This window comes from Penicillium hispanicum, assembly GCF_028827665.1.
Source record: "Penicillium hispanicum strain IBT 35686 chromosome Unknown utg000002l_segment0_segment0, whole genome shotgun sequence".
Classification (NCBI taxonomy): domain Eukaryota; kingdom Fungi; phylum Ascomycota; class Eurotiomycetes; order Eurotiales; family Aspergillaceae; genus Penicillium; species Penicillium hispanicum.
Window position 1 is genome coordinate 1506656 of NW_026623194.1, and position 20881 is coordinate 1527536.

A 20881-nucleotide genomic window follows, 5' to 3' on the forward strand; every position below is an offset into this window, starting at 1 on the left:
TAGAATGGATACGGTATGGTTTCCGAAAGCTGTAGTTCTGTGAGGTTTGTAGGTGAACGAACGCTCTGATAGGTCCAGTACTCATGAGCCCTTATCCCAGGAGCTTTCTGTCTCCTCCCCCTTGACGTCTAATTCAAGGATGTGCCCAATTGTTTGGTCTCTTATACGGAAGCCCTGGCTCCCTATCCTGCAAATTCCACAAGACAAGTCCCAAGACATAAGTGGCCAGCCCGAAAGAATCAAAGTATGTATGACAATCTGCATCGAGTCGTCTATCCCCTGGCATCCATCTATGTTATCAGACAATACTGCAAATTCATCCCTATGCCCTTAGCTCCCATCCATGATTTTATTGGTCGCCTGGTCCCTATCGGGTATTCCTGGATCGAAGACTCTTACAACCCCGTTGGCGTTTGCACGCGAGTTATCGGGTCGAATGCTACGCTGGCTTGGCAGGAGATGGGTTGGCTAAGAGGATTCGCTTGGGAGTCTACTGCAAGATGGACGGTATTGATTGTCATGTTTTAGATCATACCTGTGCTAGGTCCTGCCAGGTTCGATATTTCTCACTCTTTTTTCTGGCCATTTCGCTTGGATGAGCTGTGAGGTTATAGTTCTCATTTAAATTATAAATATAGTAGCGCCCATGATCGCCACTTATCATGAGGGTATAGTATCCCTTTCTGATACATATCAGCCTCCTATTCCATACGTCCAAAGTTCGGGCATAGACCCAATCTCTACGTGCAATGTTGAAATGCAACCTATAACTTCCTGTGCAATTCACAACATGCCAGACTGATCCGTTACAGCCCCAATCACGCCCGCATGTGCTTGAGAATCATCTTCAGCCGCCTCACGGCAGGGCCATCCTGGTCGCCATCCAGTCCATCTTTCTCTTTTTCTTCGATCTCGGCCTTGGCTGCTTCCAGCGCAGGGCGAAGGTACCCCCACACTTCATCGTGGTACCGCTCTTGGACACCCACCCAATCCGCCGCGCCCGGGAGGTATGCAACGAGTGTGTCGCGGAGGCTATCTGCCGACGCAGCAGTCGCCTCAGCATGCGTATATGCGGCTGGATCATTCTGTTGTAAGAACGTATCAATATCCGGGACTAGGCTCATCGACGTGAAATGCTGTTGCTGCTGCTGAGGGTGCATATGCGCAGCATCACCCGAAGCTAGCCCAATCTCCCTCCTGAAAGACTCGAGCATCCGCACCTCCGCCGGTGTCAGCGGGGGCGGCGCTGCCGCGGGGTCAGTGTCGACCTCCGCCTCGTCCATGCCGGGATCACCATGGCCAAAGGCCGGGTCGAACGACGTATCCGCGAGCAGGGAGACAACAGCAGCGCCGTCCGCAGCGCCGTGCTCACGTTCATGTTGTGCGCGTTCCCAGGCGCTGGTGTATTCCCGCTGCACCGGATCCTGCGCCCGCTGTTTCCCCTTCCAGCGCCCCGTCCGGCCCTGCAAGTCAGGGCCGATCTCGAGCTCGGTGTACGTGTCAGTGTCGGTATTGGTGTTTGCATACGAGCCCACAAAGTCCTCCGCGCTCAACCCGGGCAGCATAAATCCGCCTTGCGGCGTCGACCCCGTCGTGCTGCGGAACGACGCCTCGCCCCCGCGGCTCGACGGCGCTTCTCCCCGTGTCCCTGCGGCCACGCCTCGCGCCGACGCGGATATATCGTCGCTAACCACCGAGTCCGAGCCGGTACGTGCGATGGATGAAGACGGGCCTGCCGTCTTCCCGTTTGTGGCGCTAGCGAGGGTCTGGGCGACATCTGGGGCTGGACCGGGGCCCTGGAGTGCGCTTCGCGCGAGGCCTGCGGCGGAGCTTTGGATGCGGGTTGCCAGTGAGTGCGGGGCGGGGGGCTCGCGAGTTGTAGAGGGAGATGGGGAATTGCTGGATGGTTGGAAGGGGTGTGAGGAATCGCGCGATGGAGCTTCTGGCGCGTCGGGTTGGGTGTGGTCCGGGCGTGTGTCGCGGGGACCCCGCATGTTCGCCGGCTTGTCGGCCATTCTTGGGGAGGGCGGGGAGTGTTGCTAGACGTTCGGCTCTATATCATCAAGGTTGGGAGGATTGGCATCGGTCACTATAGATGCATAGTTGACGGGTTGGTGCTGGGAGTGTCATGGTCGGCTTTCGTTCGGTTGAATGGGCCCCGGACAAAGTAGATGGGAGGCATGTGATGGGGAGAGGGTACGGGTTTGGCCGCGGTTGGGTGGGAAATGGACGTTGGCAAGTCCGATATTGACAGGAACAAATTATCAAGTGTGCGGTATGACAGTGGTCGCAGATGGAGAGATACGTGGATGAGAGGGTGATGCCCACAGGCAAGACTGGGGAATTGCAGAGAAGGCTCTGCGGTTGATGGCCTACGTCGAGCCACATAGCACGACCCGATCTGCCAGGGGTGTTTACCTAGGTAAGAATAGTCCTGAGACCTGGCTTCTTTCCAGAAAGTTTTTCCTTGCGCAAAACAAACCTGTGCCCAAATTCAACTACATCCCCTCTTCTCCAGTCAATCAATGGACGAATATTGTATCACCGCGAAACCAACTGGGTCGCTTTCCAAGAAGCTACTCCTGTTCTTCCAGCGGTTTAGCCCTATACTTATCTGACTCGCATTCGTATACTCATGGCCGCGAGATCCCAAGTCTGACAGAGAGCATTGCATAGAAAATGTGACGCGAGGGGAGAAGAACAATCTGCATACGTCTGATGCTGATGAGGTCAAACGGAGCTCTACTAGGAGATCAGATCAGAGCCACCAGGGAGAGGAAGAGAGGAAACGGAAGGTCAGAACTAGAAATTAAGCGAAGAGAGATTGGGGAGACGTTGGCCAATAAAATCACGAAGTCTACGCATATTGAGCTCTAAGTTGCCCCATCTCATTTCGGCGCTCTTTCTATGGTGCAGCCGACAGCAGTACATTGGCGTGATAACCCTAGCCTGAACGGCTGTCAAGTTGTAGGATCTCTTGAATGAGATGGTGACAGATTGATCACCGAGATCGTCGTGTCTATAACTGTGTTGCGGTTGAGGCCTATTTCGTGGGTGATAGCAATGTTGCGGTGTATCTTTAGGCACCTCTGTACACAATACTCCGACATTGCCCGTGAAGGATGACCAATTAATTCCTCAGAGATAGTTCTAGGAATTACTCAGTTCCCTCGTAATTTATTCACAGATCATCCCGAGCTTCACTAGAGTTCATTGGAGGCGCCAGGCTGGATTTCCATAGATATTTAGTTAACTAGTTGGGCCCGATAGGATGACGACAGAGGCGGGGATGCAGTGGTACAAGCTGCAGCTTCCAGGATAGAGGGACCAACCCTGGACCAGAACAATCCATCTTGATCGGTGGTATGGATTTGAAAGGGGGGCCCAATCAAGGCTCACTGGAAGTCGATTCTGGGCTTATCAATTGGATGTCTAGCTCTAGCGACGGATGTACAATGGTGCGTCTCTGTATAGTGCTGTCCAGTTGTATCAGCTATCTCAGCCAGAATTTCCCTCCAAGCATTGCAATTTCCCCAACTGTTATATATGCTCCTCTCCATCTATCTGGACGATTGGTAATCGTAATCCATGCACTTATTGCGGCAGGTCCCGGCGTTGCTGCATCTCCTAGCAGCCCTACCTGCCGGTGTACCGCAGTGCCTGCTTCGGGCAATGTTACAGTCGGCGAACAGTGTTGATGTCAGCATCGGCTTCGACGCCCAAGCCGCAAGATGGCTGGGTGGATGGGACTCTGCAGAGCCGTCGCTGTGGCGGTTCCGAAGCGCAGAGCGTAGGGCTGGGAGGCCAGGGAATCGTGATTCCTGAGGGTACAACGCCGTAACGAATATCCCCACCACCGCCTCACCTCTCTGCCTTTGCACTTCCCATCTGCCCATCCATCTTTTCCCCTTCCCACATCCAGATTCCCGTACGACTCTCCCCTCCCCCCTCCCCTTCGGACTCGTCCTTTTTTGTGTTGTTGTCCTAACCCGCAGGCTCTATCCTTCAGATCCTTTTTTTTTCCCCCTAATGATCCCGCAAGCTCTTTTGCAGCGGGCCCACTCATAACAACCACCACCATCATCGGGTCGTTTGCTTCATCCCCTCCCCCTCCATCCCGCAACCGCCCTCTCTCGTTGCGTCGTCAACGTAGGCTGAAGATTTCGTCTTCTACGCCGTCCCGAATTTTCGACCTTGCCGGGGTGCTCTCGCTCTGCTATTTCTCCTTCCTCTCTCCCTCTCCCCCTCCCGCCATCGGCCCCTCGCACATCATCTCCGATCCAGCAGGCCCGACCGATTGTTGTCGCCATCTCTCGTTAATCGATCGCCTGTGCTCGTCTTGTGTCCGACCGGTTCGATCCGAGTGATTTTTCCTGCATCATCCACGATAGAGCTCGCGGAGCCCACAAAAAGATGGTAGACAGAGATCCAGGCTCGCCCACCTGGAAGTTCACACAGTGCGTCTTCCCACAACTCGTCAGCCGATCGGGGGGCTCGGTGACATTGTCCAGATATGGGCTAATTCCCTCCTAGATGCTTCGGCGATAAAGGCGATGTAGAAGATATCACAGAAGGTACTCCTTCCCTCGGTTCATGCTCTCCGGTGCACATCCGTTAACACAGTCTCGCCAGCGGACATCATCTCGACCGTCGAATTCGATCATACTGGTAATTACTTGGCAACGGGAGACAAGGGTGGAAGAGTGGTGCTCTTTGAGCGAAACGAGACCGTAAGTGTGGCCCATCAAATCTCCTGCGGACGGCTCCTCATGCCATGTCGGCTCGGCCCAGAAAAAAACTTGCGAGTATAAGTTCCACACCGAATTTCAGTCGCACGAGCCGGAATTCGACTACCTCAAATCGTTAGAGATTGAAGAGAAGATCAACAAGATAAAATGGTGTCGGCGACAGAATGCATCACACTTCCTCCTCTCGACAAACGACAAGACCATAAAGCTGTGGAAGGTGTTCGACAAGTCGTTGAAAGTGGTCGCTGAGAACAACTTATCCAATGAGTTGACTCCGGCGGCTGCTGTGGGCGGTGGTGGCATGCCCCGGGCGCCCCGCGGCACCTTCAAGGATGCCTCCGCCCTCAAGCTTCCCCGTTTGACACACCATGACACCGTCGTGGCCGCTGTCCCACGGAGAACGTACGCCAATGCCCACGCGTACCATATAAATAGCATCTCTGTGAACAGCGATGGCGAAACCTTTATCAGCAGCGACGATCTCCGAGTCAACCTGTGGAACCTCAACATTCAGGATCAGAGCTTCAACATCGTGGATATCAAACCGGCTAACATGGAGGAACTCACGGAGGTTATCACGGCGGCTGAATTCCATCCAGTCAGCTGTAATTGGTTCATGTACGCCAGCTCCAAGGGCACCATCAAACTTGCCGATATGCGAGAGCGGGCACTCTGCGACGAGCATGCTAAGTGTATGTACCCGCAACTATCTCGACGCACATGGGATTTTTGGGTACGTGTATTGGTACTAATCCATTATTCTCTCATCAGTGTTTGAGCAAGAGGAAGATGCCTCCTCGCGCTCCTTCTTCTCCGAGATCATCTCCTCCATTTCCGATGTTCGATTCTCACACGACGGCCGATACATTGTGTCTAGGGACTACTTGACTGTGAAGATTTGGGATGTCAACATGGAACGGCAGCCGGTGAAGACTATCCCGATCCATGAGCACCTGCGGCCGCGCCTCTGCGACACCTACGAAAATGATAGCATCTTTGACAAGTTTGAAGTGGTTTTCTCGGGCGATGCCGAGAATGTCATGACTGGCAGCTATAACAACAACTTCATGATTTATCCCACCGAGGAGAGCAAGGATACGGAGATTGTGCTACAGGCGGACAAGTCAGCCTTCAAGGCGAAGAAGGTTGGTGTGCCGACGCCGATGAACAAGGGCAACGGGAAGAAGGCTGGATCCAGGTCCGGCAGTCCTGCTGGCCCTGGCAGCCGGATGAAGAAGGAGACCGATGCCGACCAGATCGACTTCAACAAGAAGATCCTGCACATGAGCTGGCACCCATTCGAGGACAGTATCGCCATTGCCGCCACAAACAACGTAAGCCTCCACGCCAGTTATTGTGATGAACCACCACTGATCTTCTTTGCTACAGCTCTTCGTCTTCTCTGCCTTGTAAGCGCGCAATCTGCAATCCACACTCCTACACGATTTCTAGGGACAGGCGCATATTGGGGGTCGGGGTCCGGTGGCTAGAGGAGTGGATTAGATGAACTGGCGAGAGGAAAGACGCGACAACTATTCCAAAACCCACACAAAATAGTGGCCATATCAGAATGCGCCATACACATGTCCCACGATCACAGGCTTTTCTGATCACCCTCTTCCATTAAGGAATATCCAGCCCGCTGACCACTACATATCCCCCTTTTCGACTGTCCACCCCTTGAGTCCCCCGGTTTGTATGCAGCTTCTTAGGTACCTGAAGGCGTTGTGTGGAGGCACTTCATGATAGAGAATGTGAAGCCTGTTTCGAGGCATAATTTAGGATTGTTCCTGATTGTGCTTGCAGGAGACTCGTAGACTCTGCTTTTAATGCGCCTGCTATGGTTCATGGTGAAAACAGCTGTAAGTGATCCTTTGAAAGAGCCTCCTCTCCTTGTAATGGAAGTCTGCTCTCCTCTATTCACATACTTCACGGTTTTAATATATCATCCTCCCCCCCCCCTTTATATTTCAGACGCAACTGTGCGGGTTGCACTCCGGATTTTTCTGCCGGCAAACGCGGGCGATGACGAAGGCGGACAGAATGATTCACTCACACAATACCAGCTATTACAGGTCTGTACCCACTATTCCGCCAGATGCGCCCATTGTTACCCAGAATTACAGTACTAAGAAGGCCCCATTGGTCGGATCAACCATCATCCGGAATGAGTCACACCATACCCGATGCAGACTAGCGGGAGTCGGTCAGGAAAGCCTCCACTGGAGCCCGCGATCGCGCGCAATCCCATCCAGTGTCCCTTATCCTGCCCACGCCGTCGCTATCACCTGCTTCGTGGCTGTCGCTACCGGGAGGACCTCTTTGCATTCACTCTGCAGGGTGCTGTCATGCTGTGACATGGTCGCGATCTGAGCGTTGTGGAATACTTGCCAGATCAGACGAGAAACACTCCCAGCTGGAGCTCTCCAGCCGACATTCACTGCCCCCTTCTCCAAGCAACGCCTCCACACATTTTTGCACTCGATACCCCGTGCTCAGTTGTGGACTCAAGTTTATGACTAGATATGAACTCTGGGAACGATAGCTGGCACTCTGCTGGTGGGCCACCGTCGCACCCTGGCATGGATCAGATGAATCAACAACCTCGGCCCTTGGGGTCGTTCAGGTATGGACCATTGCTCTTTCTTCCCCACGGAAAGACAAATCCAGCTAATATTTGGTTTTTCTATTTTGCAGCCAAAATCCACCGCAAGGTCCGGCGTCGCAGCCCTCCGGGCCTGTCCTACCTCCTCCAGCCGGTTAGCAGTTGTCCTTTCTACGCAGAACCTCTACCATATTTCCCTTCCAAGACCCCAGATCAATTGTAGGGGATCAAGTCACTAACATTTCCGTGTCGCTTGAAAAAGGTCCCTACCATCCTGCCGGCCAGTCGGGCGGACACTCCCTCCCCGGGCTGGCGGAGTTAAGCCAGAGCCACGGCGCTCCTCATCAGCCTCCGGCGTACGGGCAACATCCATCTGGGCCGTCTCATGGCCCGGGTCACTCACTTCCCGGTATTGGCCAAGCCATGCAGCACGCATCTCCACAATCCCTGAACCGCGAACGTGAACGGGACTCTCGGGAACGGGAAATCCTTGAGCGTCAACGCCAGGAAGAAATGGCCCATCGAGAGCGTGAACAGCGCGAGCGAGAACAGATCGAGCGACAGCAGATAGAGCGCCAACGCGAACACCCCCCGGTACAAAGCCATACTGGTTCTATCCCTCTCCACCAGCCGGTGGCATCGAAAGTCCCCACCTCCATCCACGGTCCGAATGGCCTTCTTTCGAATCTCGGTACCAACACCCCCAATGGACCACAAGGTAACGTCCAGCCGTCTGGAGGTCCAGGCAACCTTTTCGCACCCCAGATGCCACAGCATGGTGAAGGCACGCCTCGATCGTACATGCAGCACCCGGGTGCGCCGCCCATGATGGGATACAATGGATCAGGCCAGCAGATTCCAGGAACTGTTGCGGCTCTCGCTCAAGGCCAGCAGCCCATTCTGAATGCAAGTCGCCCATATGGAGCCCCCGCAGATCAAAACCAAAGCCTAACACCAACCTTCGACATCCAGGATGCCCTCAGCTATTTGGACCAGGTCAAAGTGCGCTTCGTCGATCAGCCTGACGTTTACAACCGATTCTTGGACATAATGAAGGACTTCAAGAGTCAGGCGTGAGTTTTCGCGTGGCGAGCATAGCAGGTTCAAGAACTAACGTTTTACTAGAATCGACACCCCGGGCGTAATCCAGCGCGTGTCTACTTTGTTCAATGGTCACCCAGCTCTCATTCAAGGTTTCAACACCTTCTTGCCCCCGGGATACCGCATTGAATGCGGCACTGAAGATAACCCCGATGCTATTCGTGTGACTACTCCGTCGGGAACCAACACCCTCAGCATGCCTCGCGCAGGACGCTCTTTGGATAGTGCCAATGATCTTGGCCCTTCTACTGGCCTCGGCCCACATGCTCGCCCTGACTACTATGAGCAGTCACGACCTGGTTGGCAGCAGACCCAGCCACAGCAGGCTCAGCAGCAGGGTGTCCCTGGATCATACTCGCCCGGCTCACGAATGATGGGCCCCGGCATGTACCAGCAAGATGGACAAGGTCCTGCACAAGATCATCACTATGGTTTCCAAGGTCAGGAGGCGCAAGGTCCCTCCGCACTTTCACACCCGCAGGATCATCGAGGTGTTGCACAGCTGCAAGGCGCGGCATCAGCCGCGTCCGGCATGGGTAGGCCGTCGATGATGCAGGTTTCAGGTGCCGGTCAGAATGCAGGCCTGACCCAACCAATGAGTAGCTTGGCGGGTGTGGGTGGTATACTCCAGGGCGGTCACGCTGATCTGAACAAGCGTGGCCCGGTCGAGTTCAACCATGCTATCAGCTATGTGAACAAGATCAAGGTTTGTTTAGTGACGTGAATTTGACAGAAATTCAGCTGACATTATCCCATAGAATCGCTTCTCGAGTGCGCCAGAGATCTACAAGCAATTCCTGGAGATCCTGCAGACATACCAGCGGGAGTCAAAACCAATTCAGGATGTGTATGCGCAAGTGACCCAGCTGTTTAACACTGCGCCTGATCTCCTGGAGGACTTCAAGCAATTCTTGCCCGAGTCCGCGGCACACGCCAAGCAGCAGCAGCAAGCCCGGCTTGCCGAGGAGGCCATTCCGATCAGCAACATGCGGGGTGACTCGATGGGCATGCCTTCTCAGACGCCGAACCGGGATGTGAAGAACATGCCCCCGATGGGCAGCTTCCATACCGGCAAGGACGCTGGGAAGGAGAACAAGAAGCGAAGAGGCGCTCCGGGTGTTGGTGGCACATCTGTGTCGGGGCCTGCTAGCATGGACGGTGCCCGTTTTCCAGAATCCCAGGCCCGTGGCCAGTCTGCCCAGTTCAGCAACGTAAACAAGGTTAGTGTGTTTCGCTCTCGCCAGTTCCTCTAGTCACGTCAAGGCTACACTTGTTTTGATTTTGATCATCCTCACCCTCACCTCTGTTTTCCCTCCACGTGCGACATACTGATACAGCCTTTCAGAGGACGAAGTACCACCACGGCAAACCTTCAGGTGCTGATATTCCCAACGTCTCTCCCACATTGATTCCTGCTCTCCCTGAACCGATCCCACCTTCCGTCTTGACGACACCCAGCCAAGAAGAGATTGCATTCTTTGACCGCGTCAAGAAGTTCATTGCAAACAAGCAGATCTTCAGCGATTTCTTGAAGCTGTGCAACCTTTACACCACCGATTTGCTTGATCGCTTCGTTCTGATCAAGAGAGCTGAGGGGTTCATCGGCTCAAATGCCGAGCTCATGAGCTGGTTCAAGCGATTCATGAACGTTGAAGAACCCGAGGACAAGACAATCGACCCTAGACCGAAACAAGAACCCGGTATGGTGAATCTTGCCCACTGTCGGTCCTTGGGACCTAGCTACCGATTGCTGCCTAAGCGGGAGCGCCAAAAGGCCTGCAGTGGCCGCGATCAGCTCTGTTTTGAAGTTTTGAATGACGAATGGGCATCCCACCCCACTTGGGCGTCTGAAGATTCCGGTTTCGTTGCCCACAGGAAGAACCAGTACGAAGATGCGTTGCACCGCATCGAAGAGGATCGTCATGACTACGACCATCACATTGAGGCGTGTACTCGCACGATCCAGTTGATTGAACCGATTTGCCAGCAGTTCCTCCATATGTCTGAGGTCGAGCGTGCCAATTTCAAACTTCCCCCGGGTCTTGGTGGTCAGAGCGAGGCCATTTATCAGCGTGTCATCAAGAAAGTGTACGATCGCCAACGTGGCGAGAAGATCATTCGTGACATGTTCGAGCGCCCTTGTCAGGTCCTGCCCATTGTGCTTTATCGACTGAAGCAGAAGCTCGAGGAGTGGAAGGCATGCCAGCGCGAATGGGACAAGGTGTGGCGTGAACAGATGCAGCGTGCCTATTGGCGCAGTCTTGATCACCAGGCTATCGCTACCCGACAGACCGACAAGAAGCTTTTCATTGCGAAGAACATCCAACAGGATCTGCAGAGCAAGGTTGAGGAAACTCAGAGTCGTCGCAAGAGCGGATTGAAGACGCCGAATTACCAGATGGAGGTGACCCTGGATGATTTGGACGTTCTTCTGGATACTACTCACTTGCTCTGCTTGTACATTGACCGCAGCACCTCTGGCTTTGGTGCTGAACCGCAACGTTTGATCAACTTCGTCAAGGACTTCATACCCATTTTCTTTGGGCTGGATCGCGAAACGTTCCACGATTACATGGATGAACTCATGATTGGGGCAACTCCCCCAGAGGAACTGGAAGAGAACATCGCAGCTGACGATATCTCGAATGTCAGTCGGAAGCCCGTCAACACGCAGAAGCTGGATCTCTTGCGTGAGGCTCTTGAGCGCCGAGTCGAGAAGGGCAGCGCTCAGAACAAGGATGAGACTGCCCCGACTACTCAACAGCCGACCCCCGACGTGGCGCAAGCTCTGTCAGCAGCCGGCTCAGAACCGGAAGACAACTTTGACGTTGCCGAACTCAAGTGGATGGAGCACCCTGGCCATGGCAACTTCAATCTTGAGCGTGAATACATGCTTAACGAGAAATACAAGAAGACCGTGCACCACATGTACAGCAACCTGAATATCCTGTGCTTCCTGCGAGCTTTTGAGATCCTGTACTCGCGTCTGCTACGCATCAAGGGCCAGGAGGAAGAGGCCCATGAGCAAGTCCGCCGGGGTCTTCAGCCCAAGCCTGCGCATGATCTATGCCTTATCGATCGATTCCCGAGTGATTTCTTCTACGACGTTGACCCGAAGGCCAACCTCTACAAGCAGATTGTGCGCATGTGCGAGGAGGTGATTCGCGGCGATATTGATCAGATCCACATGGAAGAGACTCTTCGCCGCTTCTACATGCAGGGTGGATATTCGCTGTACAACATGGAGCGGATCTTTTCCTCCATCACGAAGTTTGTGGCCTCCATCTTCACTGGTGACTCGCGGGACCGCAGTTCGGACATTGCGAACCTATTCTTCAAGGAGCGGGAGAAGGAGGACACCACCCACCATCAGGAGATCCAGTATCGCAAGCAGGTGGAACGGTTGGTCAAGGAAGGCGATATCTATCGCATTACCTACGTAAGTGTATCTTTTTCTGTCTGGTTTGATCTCGACTGACCAATATGCCGCAGTTCCCCGCAGACCGTCGAATCACCGTGCAGGTCATGACCACTGAGGATACCACTCTCGACAACGAGGATCTCAGCTCTGAAGCTCGCTGGTCCTACTATGTGACGGCCTTTTCGATGCGCGATCCGACCGAAGGTGTGCACTACTCGGAGATGCGCATGCCGTTCCTGAAGCGCAACCTGCCGGGCAAGCTGGACGAGGACGAGGAGTATGACCGTTTCTACCGCCGTCTGCAGCATTACGACGGCCTGGTGATTCGGATTTGTGCCAACAATTACACGATTCTGTACCAGCCTCCGAGCCAGGACTGGTTCTGGCGGTCCACTGCCCCTGTTATTGACAAGGACGCCGACCCCGAGACCGCCAAAACTCAGGAAGAAGAGCAGAGCAGGGAAAAGGCCGCACTTGGCGAGAAGCGACACGACCGCTTCGTCGAGAAGTTTGTCAACAACCCCAACTGGGCCCGTGGTCTGAGCAAAGACCAAGTCGATGAGTCGAACCAGCGCTTCCGCTCCTGGTTGAACGGCACCTTGTCCAACGAGAGTCCAGCTCCGGCCGAGAAAACCGACGCCAAAGAGAAAGATGAGAAGACCGAGAAGAGCGAGCCGGTGGACGCCGAGATGGCCGACGCAGAGCCCGCCGTAGCGGAGGCATGAGCTGTGGGTCAGCATTTAACGACTGGGTAGGAAAAGGCCTTGCGACACTTTGTTTGTAGGTTGATCGGGAGAGGACATGCATTTGCTGCTTGCGCGAAGGAAACGGCGTCTTGACCACACGAGGAAATTGCGATGATGAGGTTTTACGGGGTTCTTTGTTTCGTGCTTCTCTGGGGGGTGCCGGTCCTTTGTGATCAACCCGGCTTGTTTATTTATTCCATTCTACTTTTCTTCCTTTTCATTTGCAATTCTCCTTTGAATGCACCACGGACACTGCGATCATACTGTTAATTCTCCCGTTTTCCCGCGTCACTTATTTCCGGGTCTATATGGATCCCGACGAATCTCCGAGTTCTGGGCGACGTACTCAGTGCCTCCGGGGTTGGCTGGCCAGGCGCCAACGAACAGCTTCCCAACATCGAGTGCAGAAGAGATGGGCATTGGAGCCAGGATGGAAAAAATGATGTTCTTAATGTCTCTTTTCCCTCCATGTTCTTTGTTTTCTTCTTCGTCGTGGGCATTACTTCTTGTTGTACTGTATTCCAATGTATTCTATCGTCATGGATGTGAAAGCGGCCGCTAACTAGGTACTCCTTGCCCTAGGTTACCGGTGGAATTACATGACCGCATTGCCCTCTAGACATACCACAGATGCAGGTCAGTACCTGCAGGAGAATTTAGGGACTGAATTGCATATATTTCTGTATACCGTCTACCACTACAGCAAGCACTTCCATCGTCGGCCCCGGCACTTGCCTCCCAAATCTGCGCTGATGGGTCGAACCACCCCGGGAAGCCGATCGCGTTCGCCCCATCACATCCTTCCCGCGCGCCTATCGCCTGGATCGGGCAAGGATGGGTCCTCTGCCGAGGAACCGCAGTACCCTCGGTGTCCAGAGACGGGGTAGGGCTGCACCTCCGTGTGGCCGAGCCCCCTTAACCGATACAATCCGAGACGGTGGACGGTGGACTGACGCTGAGCGCCCGTCGGCCCGGGCGGATCCTCCAGGCCGAAGTCAACCCATCTCTGGGTGATGGCTGTTGGCACGGTTGGGTTGCTTGGTATCATGCGCGGCGTTGACTGGAGTGAATTTCTCTGGGAGAGTCGCTTATGTCCATGGAATGGGCATTGAATACAATGTCGACGGTGGATTTGGACGCTGATGGAATGCAAGGAAGAATGACGGTGGCGAGGAAATGCCGAGCGTCACCGAGTCAAGTCCGATAGCTGACGTCAAGATGAAACCCTCCGTGCTAGACAGAGGCGAGCCGGATGGCGTAGTTGTTGCTGCGCCGGAATGGGGGATTATCGAGACAGGAATCAAGGTCGTATGTGATAGCGTATCTTCCTCGTCGCTTTCATCTTCATCTTCCTGATCCATTGGCAGGGACGCAGGCGGAGAGTGCGAATCTAGGGCGGGAATAGAATACATCCAAACGCTGCATCCAGACCTTCCCTTCTCCCGGCATTGCTTTCTGCAAGCACTCCAGGACTGGTGGAGCGTATAGTCATCCTGTGCCGTGGGGTCGAACTTATTTCAATCCGGCCGTTCCTCTTTCTTCTTTCCTTCTTCTCCACTCTTTCTTCTTCGTCCAGACGCTCTCCTCTCTTCCTGTCGATTACTTTACCATGGCTGCTTCTGCCCTTCTGAAGAGCCGTGTTCGGCGCCCTTCCTACCTCAACAAGCTGGCCAAGGCGGAGGATCTCATTGACCTGTTTCCTCATGGCTCGTACATCGGCTGGTCCGGTTTCACAGGTGTTGGATACCCGAAGTATGTACAGCCCAAGCGACTCGGATGTGCATTTCCACAGCATGGATCTTCTAACATTGACTCGCTTGCACAGAATGGTCCCAACTGCTCTGGCAGACCATGTCGAGAAGAACAACCTGCAGGGTCAACTCCAGTATTCTCTCTTCGTGGGAGCGTCGTCTGGGGCAGAGACCGAGAACCGCTGGGCCCGGCTGAACATGATCGAGCGCCGAAGCCCGCATCAGGTTGGAAAGGAAATTGCCAAGGGCATCAACAGTGGCCAAATCAAGTTCTTCGATAAGCATCTCAGCATGTTCCCCTCGGATTTGGTCTATGTAAGTTGATTCATCGCTACGGAGCCCTGCTCGGGATCTCCTGTAGATCGGCGCGCTAACGCTATGTCTCCGCTACAGGGCTACTACACCCTCAACAAGCCGCACAATAAGCTGGATGTCGCTGTCATCGAGGCATCGGCCATCACTGAGAATGGTGGTATCATCCCGGGAGCGTCGGTAGGCGCATCGCCGGAATTGGTGCAGATGGCCGACAAAGTCATTATTGAAGTCAACACGGCGAGTCCCTCGTTCGAGGGTCTGCACGACATCGTGGGGTCGGATCTCCCACCAGGTCGTAAGCCCTACCTGATCATGGCACCGGAAGACCGCATTGGGACTTCCTACATTCCCATCGACCCAGAGAAGGTGGTTGCGATCGTGGAATCCGACTACCCGGACCAAACGCAGCCCAACTCCCCCGAAGACGCGGACTCGCAAGCAATCGCCACCAACCTCATTGATTTCCTCAAGCACGAAGTCAATCACGGCCGGCTGCCACAGAACCTGCTCCCAATCCAGTCAGGCATTGGCAACATCGCTAACGCAGTCATCGGCGGTTTGAGCAAGGGGGGTGCCGACTTCACCAACCTCAAGGTGTGGACTGAGGTGCTGCAGGACTCGTTCCTGGACCTGTTCGACAGTGGCAACCTTGACTTTGCGACTGCAACCTCCATTCGCTTCTCGCCGGAGGGCTTCAAACGCTTCTATGACAACTGGGAGAAGTACGCGGGCAAGCTCCTCCTGCGGTCGCAGCAAGTCTCCAACTCCCCCGAGATCATCCGCCGCCTGGGTTGCATCGGCATGAATACCCCCGTCGAAGTCGACATCTACGCCCACGCAAACAGCACCTGCGTCATGGGCTCGCGCATGCTAAACGGCCTCGGCGGCTCCGCCGACTTCCTCCGCAACTCCAAGTACAGTATCATGCACACGCCCAGCGCGCGCCCGACCAAGGTCGATCCCACCGGTATCAGCTGCATCGTCCCCTTCGCCACCCACATCGACCAGACCGAGCACGATCTCGACGTCATCGTCACCGAGCAGGGTCTCGCCGATGTCCGCGGCCTGTCGCCCCGCGAGCGTGCCCGCGTCATCATCAACAAGTGCTCGCACCCGGACTACCAGCCCATCCTGACGGACTACCTTGACCGAGCCGAGTTTGAGTGTCTGAAGAAGGGCATGGGCCACGAGCCGCACCTGCTATTCCAGGCTTTCAAGATGCACCAGAACTTCCAGGAGAAGGGCACGATGAAGATCAACTCGTGGGAGTAGATCTCGGGCCTTGGGTGGGCCTGGTGAGACGGCAATGACTTCTTAGACGTTTCTCTTCTGTTGCAGTTTTATTTCGCCTCGCGGTATAAAATACTTGGATTAGGTTCGGGTCGGATTTGTACATATCATCAGCGTTGTTTCATTTGACGGGTTATCACATCACCCAATACATTTCATCATCATTATCAAAGAACTCTTCATGATTTTCTCGGGCTTGGATACATTGGCCGGGCCATCTACATCTGGGCTCATGGGTTTAACCACATCGACAACGAAATTGGGCTTGGGACAACGCCAGGCGGGCAAGCTTTCATCCCACAGCCTGATCTAGATCAACAGAAATCCATTGGCGAGCAGTCGGAAATCCAGCATTGCAATTTTGAGATAGCAAGACATGCAAACACATTTGATCTAATAATAATTTTCTCCCAATATCATATTCCTCTCCTTCCGATAAATCCCCAGACAACGCCTCGCCCAAACACTCACCACCCCCTAATCACCCAGCGGATAGCAATGTATGATCTGCCCATCTGTTGTCCGCATCAGCATCGTCACAGCCATTTATCCCGTGGAAAGTGCAACACGTACAGTGCAACGAGGCATCGCTGCTGGCCAGGAACACAAAACTGGTGGCGACTTCACTCGCCTGGCCCGGGCGGCCGATGCCTGTACTTGCGCCCATCCCCTCCATCGATTTGGGGTCGCGCGTATCGACCTGGATGGGGGTGTAAACCATGCCGGGACTGTTGTGGGATTGGGTCTGTTAGCAAGCGCCATCCTTGGGAGACTGCAAGGGGATCTCGGTGTGTGTATGTGTGAGTCAACGGGGCACTCACGCAACGGCGTTGACGCGGATGCCTTTCGGCATGAGTTGCTGTGCGAGCGAGCGAGTGAAGCCGACAATGGCGCCCTTGGACGCGGCGTAGTCGACCATACTGCTCGAGCCGCGGAATGTGACCACCGAGGTATTGTTGATGATGCTAGCGTGGCAGTCAGCGTGGTCAGCTGTGGCATACGCAACAGACGGAGAGGGACAGTTCCTACGAGTCGCCTTTGGACAGGTGTGGAAGCGCGTATTTGGTGATTGCGATCATCTGCAGGATGTTCGATTGGAAGATGTCGTCGACTTTCTGCAGGTCGATCTGGGCGTGGTCTTTACACACGTATTGCTTGGAGGCGTTGTTGACGAGCACGTTGAGCGTGCCGTAGCTGTGGCATCCCCATCTTAGCATTGCACTTGACGTGCAACTAAACCGTCTCGAGCCACAGATCAACACGTACTGCTTGATATGCGCTTCGACGGCGCGGCGACAGAACTCATATTCTCTCAGGTTCCCAGAGACGAGGCAGCAGTCCCGGCCCTCGGCTGCGACCATTCGCTTCGTGTCTTCTGCGTCGCCTTGCTCGGCCGGTAGGTAGACGATTGTGACGTCGGCGCCTTCGCGGGCCATCAGCACGGCCACTGATCGGCCAATACCCGAGCTGGGAAACGAGGATGTGAGCATTTCGTCCTCCAGGGCTGTGTAGCCGTGGCATGGTCTCTCAAACGCACTCGCCGCCGGTGATGAGCACTTTCTTGTTCTTGAGCTTGTTTGCGCCGACGTATTCCACGAGTCCCTCGGCTGACTCGAGTCTGGTGGATTCGCTGGGCGGCGCCATCTTGGTTTCCAAGCTATGGGGGATGGCACACGAGTTAGCGCGCGCTCTGGATCAACGCTTCGGCTAATGCTGGTTGATCTGTCTTACCCAGGCTTTTCTTGGCTCTGGCTGGAGGCGGGTGGCTTGAAGGTGTGCGGTCCTTTGGTCTGGTTCGCCATTTTGCAAAAGCCTGGAATTCCCAAGGTCGATTGACTGCAGGAGAGCAGGAGGATCATTCGGTATTTTCTGCTGTTGAGATCTCTTGCAAGAGAAGACAGTTTCGAAATTGTCACGTCATCCGCGCGTCAACGTGGAAGTGTATGCCTGCCAACGATAGGAATAGGAGTATGTTCTCGACTACGCTGCACTGACAAGTCATTGCGTCATGGTTGAAGCATTGTCGTCTTCACTGTCATCTTTAAAGGTGTTCAAGATATCCACTTCGGTGGGGGTAAAGTCTGATATAGAGGTAGTTGCCTGCTCTGATTGGCTAGTGGGAAAGTTGTCAAGTGTTTGGTGGACGACGACCGCGATTCTATTATCTGGGAAAGCCGAAGTTTGAGTTCAGTCTCTCGATCAACTAATCGGACATGGTTTGTGGTGAAACCAATATGAACCAAGGGATCCATGTACAACAAATCCTAACCGAAACTCCGAAGCTATCATGAAAACAAAATATAAACATTGAGGTAACCCTCATGCAAGCATTTTATACTCAGACCAAGTCGCCGTGTATTCATCATCGAGATGACCTTGCTCATCTCGCATGTCACCAAAGGAGAGACAGAAACAGAACATCACCAAGAACAGCTGGATTGCAATACCTCAAGCCGTCGGAGGGTGGTACGATCCCCCCGTGAATCTTCACCGAGTCAGCCAAGCCCAGAGTGTCTCGACATAAGACGAGCGTAAGTATGGTGATGACAAAAGGCAACCTACCGGTTCCAAAGCGACCCGAGAAGTCCCATCTGCGAATCTCCAGAGCTGCGCCGTGCCCAGCCATGGTCGACGTTGTAGTGCTTCACGTCTTGGAGGCCCGCGAAAAGGCCGCGTCCTGCGGTGGCACGCTACGATCATGGTGCGTTAGCATGTGTCCGCACAGTCGATGGATTGGCATTGGGTAGTTGGGTCAGCATAAAGACGTACACGATGCTCCTCCTTATTGCGGACCCAGTAGTCTGCACCGAAGTCGTTTTGCAGACGAGCGTGCTGGGAGGACTTGGCCGGGGTGGTCATTGTGAGCTGTACCAGTGGAATAGATATCGGGTAGGATGGCAGGGATGGAAGTGATCCAAGTATTTGCGGTATCAACGCGAGGCTCTGAATGTATTAGTTGCTGTGTAGATGCGTTGCGCTTGATAATAGCGCGTCTCTTGAGTCGACGGCCCTTATATACCTACGCATGTCCTGATATAGCCATGCGAAGCAGCCCAAGCCACCGCAACAATATGGTCTGATACTTGCCCCGGCCGACGCACCGAACCAAGCTGTATGCCACCCATCCTCCAGCCATACAAGAGACATCGGTTCCAAGGGCCGTATCTCGGGCACAGCCGACGCGATCGGTCGGGCCAGTCATGTCGGCCCCCATTTCCATGACCATCTCCAGTCCGTGATTGGACAGAAGAATCGTGGGTAGCATGATCCTCTCTCATGCGATTGGGCCTCGATGAATCCGGGGGTTAGGGTCTGTGTTGGGTGTTCGTGGTAGAGGGAAGTGATGACGTCGCGGATGGTGTGGTATGGCCGAACCACGCGGAAGGGATTTTCCCGACGATTGACGCTGGACGGTTTTCGCCTATCGACGAATCCTGAATCCAGATCTTGCTGGTCATGAGAGCGGCGTGTTCGGGAATGCCGAGTCGTGCATACAGTTGATGCGTGATTGGTGGTGTGTAGGGACTTTTCGGAGCGTGGCATGATCGGGGCTTTCGCCCCAGCTGGTGGTGTGATTAGATATGGCACGAGAATATTCCAGTGAGATCGGGAAGTTGGGTTGGAGAGATACTCGTGCTTGCACAACTTGAGGAGTGATTGTTTCTCTATAATGGATTAGTGGTTGGGATCTATGGTGCGGATGGTCGCATGTATCTGGGTTGGCAGCGAATCGTTTCTCGAACTTGGAGTTTCTTGGTACAGTTGCAAGTACGTCACATTGCATCTATGCAGGGACCGAGTTTGCTACTAACTCGTGAGGCGTGTGTCGCTGGTTTTGCAGTTTTGCAACGGGGTCGATCTGATGATCCTTCAAATATATCTCTGGAATGAACCACCTCTGCCGAGCCTATTGATTAGGTCTATCTTCCTCCCGATATTTTGTGTTGAAATCAGTCTGCGCAAGCTCATCTGAGGTTTACCGAAATGCATGGAGTTAGAGATAGGGTAGCGACAAGTGTAGGTTGTTATATAATGGAGAGGTATTCATTTCCGACTCCCATCTTCAGAAATCCTCGACAGAAATGTCATCAATGACCCATGCATGTCCCAGTATATGTCCTGATAAAAAGACACAGGAAGTCCTCCGCATTAAAGACATAATGCATAGGACTAACAGTGAGGCTGTCTGCCACAAGGCAGCACTCAGACTCGAAATATCCACCCGAAGCCTAGGAGAATGTCATAGAGATTCATAATATATGCCTTTACTTGGTAACATACCCAGCAATATTGATGTAATCAGCAAAATCCCGGTATATTTGAGGACAACAAAGACAGGAAAGAACTTAGATGTCAAGCTGTCTAGATATAGCTTAGTTCTCGCTGTATTCCTGGAGGTAGATATTTTATCAGTGTGTGATGGCATGCTTTCTCTAGCCTGTTCTCGCCCAATGTCTTGTCTGCTTCCGCCCGCTTCTCTGGTGGCTTTTTTCTTTCTGCCTTGGAAGGTCGAGAAATAGGATAAAATACCATATTTATCTTGCGTAACTTTGCAACCTAGCTCATTATTTCAAGAATGAGAGGAGAGATCTGGTTTATACCGTGAATTCTCCAAGGCTCTTGCCACTCGTGATCAGACGCCCAGTACACGCCCTGTATCCCCCCCCCCCCCCCCCCCAGCTTATAGTGCGTCTCTGCATGCCTGGCTGAGCCATAGCTGCAACTCGCAAAGACAGAAGCTAGACAGTCACATACAGATAGCTCGAGGATGAGGTCCCAAACCTACCAGACAATGATATTCAGGAACAAGAGGCCACAACATACCCCACAGACGAAGTGCAACGAGACTGGTCAGATTCAGGGGGATGACATGCCTGCAGGAAAAGAGGGAAAAGAAGCTGGGC

At 53.8% G+C, this 20881-nt stretch overlaps 7 protein-coding genes across 7 annotated transcripts; 3 read left to right on the plus strand and 4 right to left on the minus strand.

The window, feature by feature from the left end:
- Window positions 1-818: 818 nt before the first annotated feature.
- N7459_002271 (uncharacterized protein) lies at window positions 819-2015 on the minus strand (the record flags this gene model as incomplete). The annotated part of the gene is made up of 1 exon (XM_056941456.1): window positions 819-2015. One exon carries the CDS (start codon window positions 2013-2015, stop codon window positions 819-821), a length of 1197 nt encoding a protein of 398 aa, XP_056803311.1.
- Window positions 2016-4413: 2398 nt separating this feature from the next.
- On the plus strand, window positions 4414-6161 carry N7459_002272 (protein phosphatase 2A regulatory subunit CDC55; the record flags this gene model as incomplete). The annotated part of the gene is made up of 6 exons (XM_056941457.1): window positions 4414-4457; window positions 4534-4574; window positions 4624-4730; window positions 4792-5440; window positions 5520-6082; window positions 6138-6161. The coding sequence occupies 6 exons, from the start codon at window positions 4414-4416 to the stop codon at window positions 6159-6161; spliced, it is 1428 nt and encodes a 475-aa protein (XP_056803312.1).
- Window positions 6162-7273: 1112 nt separating this feature from the next.
- Window positions 7274-12600, plus strand: N7459_002273 (transcriptional regulator SIN3; the record flags this gene model as incomplete). Its single annotated transcript, XM_056941458.1, has 7 exons — window positions 7274-7374; window positions 7446-7507; window positions 7577-8426; window positions 8479-9160; window positions 9213-9674; window positions 9800-11893; window positions 11947-12600. The coding sequence occupies 7 exons, from the start codon at window positions 7274-7276 to the stop codon at window positions 12598-12600; spliced, it is 4905 nt and encodes a 1634-aa protein (XP_056803313.1).
- An 814-nt stretch (window positions 12601-13414) lies between these two features.
- N7459_002274 (uncharacterized protein) lies at window positions 13415-13982 on the minus strand (the record flags this gene model as incomplete). The annotated part of the gene is made up of 2 exons (XM_056941459.1): window positions 13415-13638; window positions 13760-13982. The coding sequence occupies 2 exons, from the start codon at window positions 13980-13982 to the stop codon at window positions 13415-13417; spliced, it is 447 nt and encodes a 148-aa protein (XP_056803314.1).
- A 248-nt stretch (window positions 13983-14230) lies between these two features.
- Window positions 14231-15959, plus strand: coaT (acetyl-CoA hydrolase ACH1; the record flags this gene model as incomplete). The annotated part of the gene is made up of 3 exons (XM_056941460.1): window positions 14231-14373; window positions 14447-14687; window positions 14766-15959. 3 exons carry the CDS (start codon window positions 14231-14233, stop codon window positions 15957-15959), a joined length of 1578 nt encoding a protein of 525 aa, XP_056803315.1.
- A 495-nt stretch (window positions 15960-16454) lies between these two features.
- N7459_002276 (oxidoreductase, short-chain dehydrogenase/reductase family) lies at window positions 16455-17779 on the minus strand (the record flags this gene model as incomplete). The annotated part of the gene is made up of 7 exons (XM_056941461.1): window positions 16455-16492; window positions 16551-16705; window positions 16799-16942; window positions 17007-17171; window positions 17244-17444; window positions 17515-17634; window positions 17709-17779. 7 exons carry the CDS (start codon window positions 17777-17779, stop codon window positions 16455-16457), a joined length of 894 nt encoding a protein of 297 aa, XP_056803316.1.
- Window positions 17780-18535: 756 nt separating this feature from the next.
- Window positions 18536-18842, minus strand: N7459_002277 (uncharacterized protein; the record flags this gene model as incomplete). Its single annotated transcript, XM_056941462.1, has 2 exons — window positions 18536-18667; window positions 18747-18842. Coding segments are annotated over 2 exons (228 nt in total), but the record flags the coding sequence as incomplete, so codon positions are not given.
- Window positions 18843-20881: the final 2039 nt, after the last annotated feature.